Source organism: Tupaia chinensis, unplaced genomic scaffold (assembly GCF_000334495.1).
Source record: "Tupaia chinensis unplaced genomic scaffold, TupChi_1.0 Scaffold139767_1, whole genome shotgun sequence".
NCBI classification, from domain to species: domain Eukaryota; kingdom Metazoa; phylum Chordata; class Mammalia; order Scandentia; family Tupaiidae; genus Tupaia; species Tupaia belangeri.
Genome location: NW_006199647.1, coordinates 1,229,893 through 1,244,133, shown reverse-complemented (window position 1 = coordinate 1,244,133; position 14,241 = coordinate 1,229,893). Strand labels below are relative to the sequence as shown.

The 14,241-nt window shown below is 56.0% G+C and overlaps 1 protein-coding gene across 1 annotated transcript in view; it reads right to left on the bottom strand.

The window, feature by feature from the left end:
• RRH (retinal pigment epithelium-derived rhodopsin homolog) overlaps positions 1 to 14,241 on the bottom strand; it is a 15,740-nt gene extending 1,499 nt beyond the window's left edge. The window contains exons 1-6 of the mRNA XM_027765825.1: positions 12,851 to 14,241; positions 9,202 to 9,392; positions 7,251 to 7,350; positions 6,569 to 6,722; positions 3,086 to 3,254; positions 725 to 903 (exon numbers count right to left, since the gene is read on the bottom strand). Of these exons, the coding sequence (XP_027621626.1) occupies positions 725 to 903; positions 3,086 to 3,254; positions 6,569 to 6,722; positions 7,251 to 7,350; positions 9,202 to 9,392; positions 12,851 to 12,956 (899 nt within the window). The 5' untranslated portion in view covers positions 12,957 to 14,241. The remainder of the gene's footprint in view (positions 1 to 724; positions 904 to 3,085; positions 3,255 to 6,568; positions 6,723 to 7,250; positions 7,351 to 9,201; positions 9,393 to 12,850) is intronic.

Sequence of the window (14,241 nt, the reverse complement as noted above, 5' to 3'; positions counted from 1 at the left end):
GTAGTCCACCCCAGCCAGCACTGACGAAGCCACACGGCTCTGTGCACTCCGGTGACAGAGCCACTGTCCCTGGAAATCACCATCCGTGCAGCTGGGAGAGAGGACATCGACAACGCGGCGCTCCCCCGCATCTGAGTAGAGCGTCTGAGCACACTTGGCGGGTGGGGCTGGGCCCTGGGCTGAGCGGGGCCCTGGGCTGAGCGGGGCCCTGGGCTGTGCGGGGCATCCTGCCATCCTGCCGTCCTGTGGGGAGGGCCTCAGAGCAGGAGCCCTGGACATTCGCAGTCCCAGATCCTGTCCCAGCTGTGTGAGCCGGGCCGCTTCACCCTGGGCTGGTGTGAGCACCGCACGTCTGCCTTGACAGGCTTGGAATACTGCCCACTGCCGTTTAAGTCATTATTTATTATTTACTTATTTCAGGGTTTTTTTGCTATAGGACTGGTACACTCACCAGAGATACAGAGAAAGAGACGGTGAGAGGGGAAGTGAGAAACACCCCCTGCCCCCGGGAATAGACACACCCAGTCCCTTCTCCGCTCTCTTCCTAGGTTTTTGGACACACACACACACACACACACACACATGCCTGGTGTGATTGTCCAGGACTCAAACCACCATTGCCCGTGTGGGAGTCTAGTGCCTTAACCGCCATGCCAGCGCGGGCCCGCCCGCTGCCTGCTGACACTCTGTCTGCTCTTGCAGAAGCACTGTAGGCAGCACTTACTTCTTATTAGCGAGCACATAGATGCATGGGTTGTAGAACGTAGAGGACTTTGCAAACAGTGGGGCCACGACGGCCATCGCGGGAGGAATCCTCTGCGGGTCACCGAAGGACGCCCACAGGCACACGATGGAATAGGGGGACCAGGCCACCAGGAACATGAGGATCATGACCACGGACATCTGCAAACGAAGTGGAGAGGCCCAGGCCACACTGAGCACTGGCACAGCGAATGTGTCTAGAAATGCCCGATGGCCTAGATCGGGACTTGGGTCCGTTTGCGCTGTTGAGGACAGAGGCGGATGGCTGAGCTCTGGCCCTCGCACTGTCTGCCAAGGCCCCTGAATCGCTTTGATAACAAGAGTTTGTGGAGTGGGTGCCTGGCCAGTGCCTGCATGGCTTTTTTTTTTTTTAAGAGGTTTTTGCCTTAGGACTCATCTGCTTGCCAGACAGTGAGAGGGAACGTGAGAAACCATGCCTGTGGGGGAAGGCCATGCCACAGTTTCTCCTCCTTTATTCTTCTCCTGGGATCTTGGGCGTGCATGCACACGCAGCCAGTGTGAGTTTAAAGCCACCGGTCCAGGACTCCAGCCATGGCTGGCCGTGTGGGGGTCCAGTAGCGTAACCACCACGCCGCCCGCTGGCCTGCTGCTCTCGTACACACTGCACACACCCAGCGGCTGGCCTCCTGCTATGGCGTGCTGGGAGAGGCACACACGCGAGCTTTGATGAAAGACGGGAATGCCACCGGCCTTCCTCCCCAACTGTGACGTGGACTGCGACTGTCCCCCACGCTGCGATTTTTCTGTCAGTCTGAAAAACCTTCTCCCCACACTTCAATCTGGAAATGAGCATAATTCTATCTTGAGCCCGGTGGGTCGGCACGGCCGTCAGGGCGGCCAAAGGTCACGGCAGTGCAGAGGGCTGTGTGCAGAGCCCCCTTGTGTCTTGTTAAACTGAAAAACTTACACTTTTCCCACTGCTTCCTCCTGCTTGCCCACTAAAATGATGGGGAAAAGGACTAAAAAGACATAAAACGGAATCCAGAATCACTGGAGAAACACCAGGAGTCTTCCGGAAGGAAAGGCCTCGGGCGTCGCCTGAAGGTACTCGCCAAGTACCCTGCCCAGGATGAGCAGACCCCCGAGCACATCCACATGGCGTGCAGAGCCCGCAGAGCCTCTGCGATCCGCCCGGAGCCCGACACCGCAGAGCAGGGCCTTCGCCATCCTGTGACCATCACTTCTCACCTGGAACTCCAGTCAGGCCCCAGGCCCTACAGTGCAGAACTCAGACATGTGCAGGCCCGCAGAGTCGGAATCTCCCCCCTCGTGACCGCGGGAACCTCGTGGAACGCTCCGTCAGATCAGAGGGAGGGGAGGAGGGGGGGATGCAGTCCGGAGAGTGGGATCCGGCCAGCGTGGGGCAGGGCGCTGGCCACGCGGCTTCCGGAGCCATCCTGAACCACTGAGGAGGTCTGCAGGCCCAGGAGGGATGCTCAGAGAAGAGAAGGGAGCGGACCAGGTCTGTGGGGGGTTCGAACACTCCAGGTGGAGGGAGAACGCCCCCTGATCTCACCTAGTGCTGCTAAGGTGGCTGCCCGATGGCAGACCTGTGCAGGGCGGGGGGGAGGCTGGCGGCCGAGGGAAATAAACCCTCATCCTTGGTAGGACGCAGGAGGTGAGAGCAACAGCCCTCCCCAAGGGGATAGCCACAGCACGTGGAACTCATGAGGGAGCACCAGACGGGTGGGATGCTCTGTGAGCAACCTCACTTGGGAAGGTTCCCAGTTCAAATCCAGAGCCCTCGCTGAGTAAGCCCTGCACATGCTGGCCCGTGGTCCGATCCAGCCCTGACTGAGGTCGGGGTGGTCGCAAGTGGCGGCCCTAGTGAGGATGCTAGATCTGTCTCTCTCTGTCACTCTAAAAACTTGATAAACTTAAGGTGTGGGACCAGCAGTTGGCGTAATGGCTATGTTGCTGGACTCCCATGTAGTCTGCGGTTCGCGTCCCAGACCCAGTGGCTTAAAACTCACGCCAGGCACGTGTGTGTGCGTGCCCAAGATCCCGAGAGGAGAATGGAGGAGAAGGGACTGCGGCGTGGCCATCCCCCCTGGGGGGTGATTTCTCACTTTCTGTCTCTGTCTCTCTCTGTCTGTCTGGCGAGCGCACGCAGCCTATCGCAAAATCCTCTCCAAAAAAAAGAAAAAAACTTGATAAACTTGAGATGAAAGAAAGAAAGATACAGAGACAAACACCTAAAGGGGAACTGGTGCATGGCCGGGGGGGCCGTGGCGGTTGGGACTCCGGACGGTGTGCCTACAAGCCCGGTCACGGGCACTCCCCGCGGGCTCTGGCTCCTCACCTTGGTGACATCCACCTGCTCCGACCAGTCTCGGCAGCGGTGCTCAGAGCAGCTGGAGGCAGCGTGCCCTGCGATGGCGCGAGCGACAAGGACGTAGCAGTAGGACATCACCGTCAAGGGCACCACGAAATTCACCGCAATAACGGCCATCGTGTAGGACACAAAGGACCTGCAAGGGACACGAAGGACTGGGCCGCGTGGCTACCCCTCCGAGGTCCGGGCGGCAGAGCAAGGCCGTACCTGCGGCGTCACACTGCAGCGGCCAGGAGCCACTACGTAGCTTCAAAGGGTCTTCAACGATCGGTTCATTTAGACCAGCGGCGGCAAAGTGCGGCCTGCAGGCGGGTGCCAGCCCGACCGTCCCTGTGCGTGGCTCGCTGGACCACGGCCACGTGCCCTCGTGCAGACCTGATGCCTTCCTGCACCGCGGCCACCGGACAGCTGGTGCACACACTGCCAGCTTAGAGCTCAGATGGTTTCGGTTTGACTCTGCAGAGACAAACCTTTAGACCTGAATTTAGTCTGAGATTTGGAAAAGTGTTTGCTTTTCTGAGTCATCACTTGCTTCCTTTAATGAACTGAACGATCCTCTTTTCCCTGCAGAAGAGGCTGTAGCCGACCCGCAGGCGCGCTGCTGTGATGGCACTCCGGCTGCGGAGTTCCCAGACGCACTCAACCCCAGAGGGCTCGGGGAGAGCCGGGGACACCACCTGGAGTCACTTGTCCTTTTCCCGCTCACGGCCCTGCCTGTGCGGTGTGCATATGTGGGGAGGGTGACTGTCACCCCACTGCTGCCTTAGGAGAGGGCAAGGAGAGGGAGGGTGGGGCAGAGTCAGGGATGAAGTACCAACAGCACGTAGTTGCAAACAGGCTGTATTTTCATCTGGGTTTCACCACTGGGACCAGCACTTCAGACATCAGCACCGCACCCCCAGGACATCAGCTCTGCACACCCAGGACGTCAGCTCTGCACACCCAGGACGTCAGCTCTGCACACCCAGGACGTCAGCTCTGCACACCCAGGACGTCAGCTCTGCACACCCAGGACGTCAGCTCTGCACACCCAGGACGTCAGCTCTGCACACCCAGGACGTCAGCTCTGCACACCCAGGACGTCAGCTCTGCACACCCAGGACGTCAGCTCTGCACACCCAGGACGTCAGCTCTGCACACCCAGGACGTCAGCTCTGCACACCCAGGACGTCAGCTCTGCACACCCAGGACGTCAGCTCTGCACACCCAGGACGTCAGCTCTGCACACCCAGGACGTCAGCTCTGCACACCCAGGACGTCAGCTCTGCACACCCAGGACGTCAGCTCTGCACACCCAGGACGTCAGCTCTGCACACCCAGGACGTCAGCTCTGCACACCCAGGACGTCAGCTCTGCACACCCAGGACGTCAGCTCTGCACACCCAGGACGTCAGCTCTGCACACCCAGGACGTCAGCTCTGCACACCCAGGACGTCAGCTCTGCACACCCAGGACGTCAGCTCTGCACACCCAGGACGTCAGCTCTGCACACCCAGGACGTCAGCTCTGCACACCCAGGACGTCAGCTCTGCACACCCAGGACGTCAGCTCTGCACACCCAGGACGTCAGCTCTGCACACCCAGGACGTCAGCTCTGCACACCCAGGACGTCAGCTCTGCACACCCAGGACGTCAGCTCTGCACACCCAGGACGTCAGCTCTGCACACCCAGGACGTCAGCTCTGCACACCCAGGACGTCAGCTCTGCACACCCAGGACGTCAGCTCTGCACACCAGGACGTCAGCACCGCACACCCGGGACGTCAGCTGTGCACACCCAGGATGTCAGCACCGCACACCCGGGACGTCAGCTGTGCACACCCGGACGTCAGCACTGCACACCCGGGACGTCAGCTCTGCACACCAGGACGTCAGCACCGCACACCCGGGACGTCAGCTCTGCACACCAGGACGTCAGCACCGCACACCCGGGACGTCAGCTCTGCACACCAGGACGTCAGCACCGCACACCCGGGACGTCAGCTCTGCACACCAGGACGTCAGCACCGCACACCCGGGACGTCAGCTCTGCACACCAGGACGTCAGCACCGCACACCCGGGACGTCAGCTCTGCACACCAGGACGTCAGCACCGCACACCCGGGACGTCAGCTCTGCACACCAGGACGTCAGCACCGCACACCCGGGACGTCAGCTCTGCACACCAGGACGTCAGCACCGCACACCCGGGACGTCAGCTCTGCACACCAGGACGTCAGCACCGCACACCCGGGACGTCAGCTCTGCACACCAGGACGTCAGCACCGCACACCCGGGACGTCAGCTCTGCACACCAGGACGTCAGCACCGCACACCCGGGACGTCAGCTCTGCACACCAGGACGTCAGCACCGCACACCCGGGACGTCAGCTCTGCACACCAGGACGTCAGCACCGCACACCCGGGACGTCAGCTCTGCACACCAGGACGTCAGCACCGCACACCCGGGACGTCAGCTCTGCACACCAGGACGTCAGCACCGCACACCCGGGACGTCAGCTCTGCACACCAGGACGTCAGCACCGCACACCCGGGACGTCAGCTCTGCACACCAGGACGTCAGCACCGCACACCCGGGACGTCAGCTCTGCACACCAGGACGTCAGCACCGCACACCCGGGACGTCAGCTCTGCACACCAGGACGTCAGCACCGCACACCCGGGACGTCAGCTCTGCACACCAGGACGTCAGCACCGCACACCCGGGACGTCAGCTCTGCACACCAGGACGTCAGCACCGCACACCCGGGACGTCAGCTCTGCACACCAGGACGTCAGCACCGCACACCCGGGACGTCAGCTGTGCATACCCAGGATGTCAGCACCGCACACCCGGGATGTCAGCTGTGCACACCAGGACGTCAGCTCTGCACACTAGGACGTCAGCTCTGCACACTAGGACGTCAGCTCTGCACACTAGGACGTCAGCTCTGCACACTAGGACGTCAGCTCTGCACACTAGGACGTCAGCTCTGCACACTAGGACGTCAGCTCTGCACACTAGGACGTCAGCTCTGCACACCCGGGATATCAGCTCTGCACACCCAGGACGTCAGCTGTGCACACCCAGGACGTCAGCTGTGCACACTAGGACGTCAGCACTGCACACCCAGGCCGTCCGCTCTGCACTCCAGGATCCTCGGCATACGTCAGCACTGCACACCCGGGACGTCAGCACTGTACACCCAGGACGTCAGCTCTGCACACTAGGACGTCAGCTCTGCACACCCGGGACATCAGCTCTGCACACCCAGGACGTCAGCTCTGCACACCAGGACGTCAGCACCGCACACCAGGACGTCAGCACTGCACACCAGGACGTCAGCACACCTAGCACGTGCTCCGAGGAGTCTCAGCCACACTGCACATGAGAACTGGCTGAGCTCTGATGTGGAGATAGGGCTTCTGCCTCACCAGCCTAGGGCTGTGACGTGTGAGCATGTCCCTTACGCATCATTCTTCCTCCAGTTTATGGTGCAGGTCGCCCCTGTGGGATCCGGGGCATAGCCAGCCCATCCGGCAATGGGCATGGCAGCCCAGAACAGGCCGTTGAGCCAGGCCCCCAGGATCATGGCTGCGTAGGTGCTGCTGCCCATTCTTCTTCCTGTTGACACAGGGGACATGAGAGCCATGCTGGGTGGTGCTGGCCCCTGCCCGGCATTCCCAGGAACCCACATCGTCGGGCAGGTGCTTGGCGAACACCCAGTTCTCGCGCAGCCTGGCTCGTGAATTTGCATTTTCACACAGGACCTTCAGGCTGGCAGATACAAAGGGCCGACCACTGGAGAAGAGTGAGAAGAGCTGCCAGGGCTCAGAAACAGCACAGACCCGGGCCCAAGGGGGGAAGGGTTGGGCCGGTTCCCAAAGCAAGAGTGGCCCGGCCGACCTGGCCAGGGCCGGGCAGACCCTGTAGCTGGCAGGCCACGCCAGGGAGTTGGGCTTATTCTGAGAACAAGAGGAAGCCATGCACACTTGTGAGCCAGGATTGAAGAAAGGCTGACCCCAATTACAAACGGTCATGAATTAACTATTGTATTAATAAACACGTTCACTTCATACTTCAAGTGCATGTGTTTCAAGCAGAGCTTTGGCAAGAAAGGGCTCCGTGGAGAAGGCTGAAGGAAGGCGGTACCTACGGCAGGACGGCAGAGGGTCAGGTAGCGGTCCACGGCCACGACCGTGAGCAGCCCAATGCTCGCCATCCCGAAAAATATATTCAGGCCGGCGTAAATCTGAAAAACAAAATGGAAAGAATCCACGTTCTAAAGCCCTCCTGAGAAATACTGAGACCGTTATCCCATCATTAGAATGTGTTTCAAATATATTAAATGATTATCTATTTTAATACGTCTTTCATTTATCAATTATATATATTTGATGGGGGAGGGTTTTGCCATAGGGAATGTGCACTCGCCAGAAAGAGAGATGGAGAGACAGAGAGAGACAGAGAGACAGAAAGCGAGAAATCACCCCCCAGGGGGATGGCCACACCACAATCCCTCCTCCTCCATTCTCCTCTCGGGATCTTGTGCACACAGGCACACACACCCGGCATGAGTTTAAGCCACTGGGTCCAGGACTTGAACCACGGTAGGCTACGTGGGAGTCCAGCGACATAGCCACTGCACCAACTGCTGGTCCCATCAATTATATTTAATAAAGGCATTTATAGAAAGCATTTTGAGATTTTGTCAGTTAAAATAAGCTCTAGGACTTTTTCAGATTCCAGGTAAGCCCCTACGTGATGTGCTCTGTAAACAGAGGGTGAGTGGGGGTGGGCATGACAACTGTGGAAAAGTCATTTTCTGAAGACAGGCAGCTCCCCGGGGGGCAGAGAATAACCGAGAAACGGCATAGCCTGCCCGGCTCTGCACAGCCTGTTACATTACAGAATGTTTGTGCACAGGAGAGGACAACCCCTGTAAGTAACCAGACGCATGCACACGCCAAGACCGCCAGTGCTGGGCAGCACTGACCGGCAGGTGTCCTCGTAGGTCAGGGGCAGAGAGCCCTGGGGCACCTAGCCTTCGCTGCGAGCCAGCAGCTCCTCCGGCATCCCGGCTAGAGACACCCACATTGCATATTCATGGAGCTTGGTGGTGGCAGAAAACCATAGGGAACAAATGCTCATACGTACCGGGCACAGACGAACAAGCCCGGCAGGGCTGTCCGTGAGCTCTATCCCGCTGGGCGTCCCAGCACATGTCAGCATGGACAGCCTCACTCACGGATACCCAACAGGCGCGAGAGTGCACAGGCAAACGCGCCATCGTGGACACAAAGCTGAGCGTGTCGGGTTTGGTCTCCCACATGTGCAGGGAGAGAAAAGCATCCATGGGGCGGGGGACCGACAGGGCGCTCTCTAGGCCTGCAGCTGTGTCTGCCCAGGGAGCCGGGCGGACTGAGGACGGAGCGCTGGCCGTCAGGACGTGATGAAACGGGGTTTGCGCACGTGGGAGTCCAACTCGCTGCTACCCCGACTTGATTCTCTGTAACTGTACGGCTCCCGATGCTGGGCCGTCTGGAAAGTCCTGACACATCTTTGCATAGGAAAATACGTCATGACTTTCCTGCCCACCTGGCAGTAAACTGTTAGAAAAATTGGCCAGAAGTTCTATTTGCCTCCTATCCTAATGCAACTTTATAGAAATTCATTTCCGTGTCGGTAAGAACAGCAAACACGTTTAACAGTTCTCGTGGAGGACTTTCTACAGGCAAAAAAGGAACACGGTGGCCTAACTACTCCCTTAGACACTGCAATCCAGCAAGTACTTCACTGCTTCAAATGAAAACGGTGTTTTTTAACCTGCGACATAGAAATTTTGATTTAACTATGCAAACTGCCACCCTTCACTAGCTGTTTTGTTAGTGGGTCTTCCCTTTGCGTTGGGGTAATTCAGAAAACGTAATGGTGCCTAGTGATCTTACCTCTGTGAAAGGACACGCCCCCAGCCACTTCCAACGCGGCTTCCCACGAAGCACCTCATCTCGTTCCACCGTGGCTTACCTGATCTAGACCCCTGGGATGTTTTTAGACATTTAGATTTACATTCCATTGTCTGCCGTTTCAAAGGTCCCCGTACCTGACAGCCTGCATGTCCGAACTTCCACCTTCCGTGCAGATCGGAGGCAGCAGACATGGGGTAGCCGATGCTGCTGACCCCGATATCCGTAAAGGCCAGGTTAATGATGATGGCGTTTGTGGGTGTCCGCAGCTCCTTGTGCGTAACGAAGATGCCCAGCACTACGATGTTGCTGAGAATGCTGATCACACCTGAGAAAACACACACAAACACCGTGCAGCTTTTTACTCCAAATGTGACAGCAGATGCACGGTTACTTAAACTTTACCTTCAGAGTCACCGCAACTCCAGTGGAGTTCATTTACTGGAAGAGCCCCTGCCGTTTTTCAAACTGTCACATCCAGACAAGAACCCCAGGGCGGGCCATGCTCACCTCTTGTCAAAGAGAAGGAGAAGGTGGCCAGGGACCGGCACGCAGGTACCAGCAAAGCAAGGGCTTCGACCTGCTTGGCACTTCGGCCAGAACGTCCTTTGGCACCCTCTGGCGCTGCAGCCGGGCTCCTGCTCTGTTCCCTCCATGAGCTGGCAGGGCGGGCTTGCTGCGACGTGGCTGCCTCCACGCAGTGGGTGTAACTGTGGCCTAGTGGTGGGGGTCTCCCACTGAGCAGGAAACACCTGTCCCTTCAGTAGCTGGGCCTAGCTGGGACCTATCTCCTGCCAGCCTGACTTCGAGCAGCACCTGGCGTCCACGGTCCTCCACTCTGACAGCCCCCTTGGCTTCAGAGGCTGCGTCCACCCTCTCTGGCAGACCCCTCGCTTCCTGGCCGCCCTCCATCCCTGCTTTACGGAGTGGGCCTTGCCCAGCTCTTGCCCAGAGCCCTTCTTTGCACATCGGCATGTGTTCTGCAGGGTCCGCACAGGTCCACACGTGCCAAGGCCGGTGCCGGTGCCTTCCAGGTCAGCCCCAAAGTTCAAGCCTGGAGCCAGCCAGCTAGCATGGAGGTTAAAGTGGATGAATCCCACGTGGTGGGCTGTGCAGTTCAGGCCCCAGACCCTTCAGCTTGGAAAACATGCTGGGTGCGCGTGCATACCCAAAATCCCGGTAGCAGAACGGAGGAGAAGGGATTATGGTATGGCCATCCCCCCAGGGGATGACTTCTCTCTTTCCTTCTCTCTGTCTCTCCAGCAAATGCATATACCTATGGTAAAAATCTTTTTTAAAAAATCTGGAGCCAGCAGATGGTGTAGTGGTTACGTCACTGGACTTCCACACAGACAAATACAGTTCAAGTCCCAGAGCTAGTGGCTTGAAATTCATGCTGGGCACCATGTGTATGTGCCCAGGATCCCAGGAGGAGAGGCGGAGAGAAGAGACTGCAGCGTGGCCATCCCGTGTGGGTACTTTCTCACTTGCCCTCTCACTGTCTCTCTCTCTCTCTCCAGTGAGCACACATGCCTGCCCTAAGCAAAAACCTCTACCCATCAAAAAATAAAAATCTAAAATGAAAAGTCCACATTTGCTCTTTGTAAAGGTGATGAATGAAGTGCACACTTTGGCTGCCCCGGCCCCTCATGGTCTCGACTCGGGAGTGTAAGTGGGTTTTGCTAAAGGACGAAAAGAGGAGGCCCTAAAGAGCAGACATGTCAACACGGGCCGGAGTCAGAGCTGCTGCCCTTGGCTCAGCCAGCAACCGCGCACACTGACCACACATCCCCTGGTCCTCCTGCGGACACTGAGCCTTGTCATTCCACAGAGGGCTTGAGAACCAAAGGGCGTGGGTTCAGCAACTCCGTAACTACGGAGCAGGGTGTGTGTGTGTGTGTGTGTGTGTGTGTGTGTGTGTGTGTTAGACGAGCGTATTAAACTCTACAAACTACTTCATGTGTGTTATCGGGGAAAGTAAAACTACGAAGTAAGTTCCTTAACTCGGGTAGGGGCGCACTGTCTGTACACAGGGTCACGAGCATTTGGAGGACGCCATCTGCGGTGAGATTACTCTCCCTTGTCATCACGTAGAACGTTTTCTTAGCAAATTTCCTTTGTGTGCTGCTTTTATAACCATGTATGTCATAATTTGCTACAGGGCTGCACACTTGCCAGAGAGACAGACAAAAGAAAGAGAGGAGAGCAAGAAGTCAGGCCCCAGGGGCTGGGGGTGACCACGCTGCAACCCCTTCTCCACTCACCTCTCAGTACTCGGAACACACACACACATGCACCCAACGTGTTTCTCAAGTCGGTGGGTCAGTGACTTGAACCATGCAGCTGGCCACGCATGACCCAGCCACCTTAATCAGCCACCTTAATCACCATGCCCTGGCTGGCCTGGAGTCATATTTTTTAAGGATAGCTCTTTCTTGATCATAAAAAAAAAAAAATACTATCTAAATCAAAAACTTGTATACAAAGTATTCCCATATAATTGTGATAATGAGGTTTTTCTCTTAGGTAATACATTGTTTTCACTTATTGTTGCAACAAAAAAAAACAATAAAAAAATATGGAACTTGTCCAGTGCTCACCCTAGAGAGATACTCAAGTGTCATTTAAAATGATCAAAATCAACTGAGGGTTCCTACTGGGTCACTGGGAAAGCCATGGCTCATCTTTGCATAGAAAAATACATCACGGCTTTCTAGGCAGCCTACTGTTTTACAGCACAAATAGCAATAATGTAACCGTGAGTTATGAGGAAGAAGCTAAACAATCGTAAAAAGTTAGCTAAGTAGGAAGGATCTACTACACTTCGCACTCTTCTTTGGAATATGTTCGAAATTCTTTCATTAAACATCAACCCCAAAAGTCATGAGCCCGCTATGACAACCACTTCTAAAACTGTCACAAGCAGAACGTTAGAAACTGATTAGCAGTGTAATACCACAACTCAGTGTCTACATTGAAAAGATAAAGAATTCCTGTCATTTCCGACCACGTCTTTCCTGCAAACGGGTCCTTATCTCAATGCATGCGTGCGTACGGGGGAGAAGCAGCGAGAACCGGTCAGAGGGGGACTCATGTCGTTCACCTCTGCTCCTCACGGCGACTATGACAGCAGCGCACTCGCCTTCCAGCTCAGAAACTGCGCGCAGAGCATGAAGGCCCCGCTGCCTGATTCCCAAATACCAAGGACGAGGTGAGCTCCAGCATCTCCCAGCACAGCAGTCTACAGGGAGCTGAGCCTTCCGGCCCCACCTCAAGGACGACACACTCTGCTCTTTATAGGATTTGCTGTTCTTTCCAGAACTTTCTGATCTTTAGCTGAAGTCTACAACAAAGGATAAACCTGTAAAAATCACGTCGGACAGGAAATGAGGTGCCCATTCTCCCCACGGTGCACACTGCCCCACAATGAAGACACTGTGACGATGTAGTAACCAGGTAAGATTCTCATGAAGCAGGGATTCATCTGATAGGCTGCTTTTCTCAGCCCCACCTGCGCGTCCTCACACTACTGATCAGAACTCAGAATAAGCGCTGCATCCACCACCGCTAACAGTGCCTCCGTTTATTGCCACCTACTTCGTACTTGCCCCCTAGAGCCCCGAAACACAGCCTTCCTGTCCTCATTCCACACAGGAGCAAGCCGGCACGGAGGGACATGCAACCTGTGGGGACTGACCTACGACACGGAGCTGGAAACAGTGGCCCTCCTTGCAGAGGCCTCGTCCGACCTCCGAGCAGGGACCCATCCGTGCTGACTGCCCTTACCCGCCGTAAGGAGGTAAGCCGCGACGATGTTGTGCTCCGTCTGTGAAAAGGCAGAGCTGTCCTCGTTTCCCAAGTTGGAACTGTTGCCCGCGTCGCTCCCCAGCATCCTGGAGGGGGATAACGAGATAGCCCGTGCCTGAGCCTCACTGTGACCTGTTCCCGAGACTGAGGAAAGACGTTTCCGGAACAATCATTTCCACTTGGAGCCCTCGAAGAAGGGCCTTTCCACAGAGGCCTTCTCTTAACAAATTTAATTGGGCTCAAGAGGAAAGGATTTTAATTCCCCGAATAACGAAAAAGCTTACCAGCGAAACAAAGAGCAATACTAAGCACGTTAGCCCTTGGTGCGAGGTCTTCTGGGTAAGGAGATTACCCAGCACAGGCATCCCACTGAACAACAGACCCCGAATCGGCGTGGAGACAGGCCCTGCTCTGCAGGAAATCCGCTCAGGGACGAGCAGCCATCTCCAAACCCTGCAGGCTGGGGCCCCTCCTTCCTGCCACCCCTGAGCGGGTTTCCATTTCAGTTCCCTGCTGTCTTTTTCTCTACCATTTAAGTATTAGCGATAGATAAAGAAGTATGCGTCCAAATCTCACTCCCCAAAATGGCACTCACACTGTTTTGTGTAAATCTTAGGTTCTTCTTTGAAATAAATGTACTATTTACGTATTTTAGGTCATTGCCATAGGGTGAGTGCACTCGCTGGAGAGACACAGAAAAAGACAGAGAGAGGGAAAGTGAGAAATAACCCCCCAGGAGAGATGGCCATGCCATAGTTCCTTCTCCTAAATTGTCTTCCCGGGATTTGAGACATACATCCACATGCACCCAGCGTGAGTTTCAAACCACCAGTCCAGGACTCAAACCACTGTGGGCCTTGTGGGAGTCCAGCACCTTAACCATCACACCACCTGCTGGCCCATGGTTTTCTTCGCTTATACAAGCATGTTTTCAAACAAGTCTGATGTTCCCCCACCTTTTCTTCTTTTAAAGAAAAAGAGGGATACACACACACACACACACACACATATAAACATTATGCAAGCTATTTTCCCCTGAAGTACAAAATATGAATTCCGGGCCAATAAACCTAGTGTATCAGTAAGAGCTGTGTGTTTTATACTGTGACCCCCCCCTTCACCTGTGTCCCCTACACGTTGATATGCACACAGTAACCCTTCCCGGTGGTGGTGACCTTCGTGCGTCTCAATAAGCCTCTGGACTCACTGAGCACGCTGTCTAGCACCCAGTGACCTCGACAGTCTGCACGACCATCTTATAAGGTGAAACTGGGTTGGGACCCAACATGAACACGCACTGTGAGAATGCTGAGGTAGCCCCACTACTTTTCCCATATTTTTTATGCCACTAACATTATTAAAGTTGAATT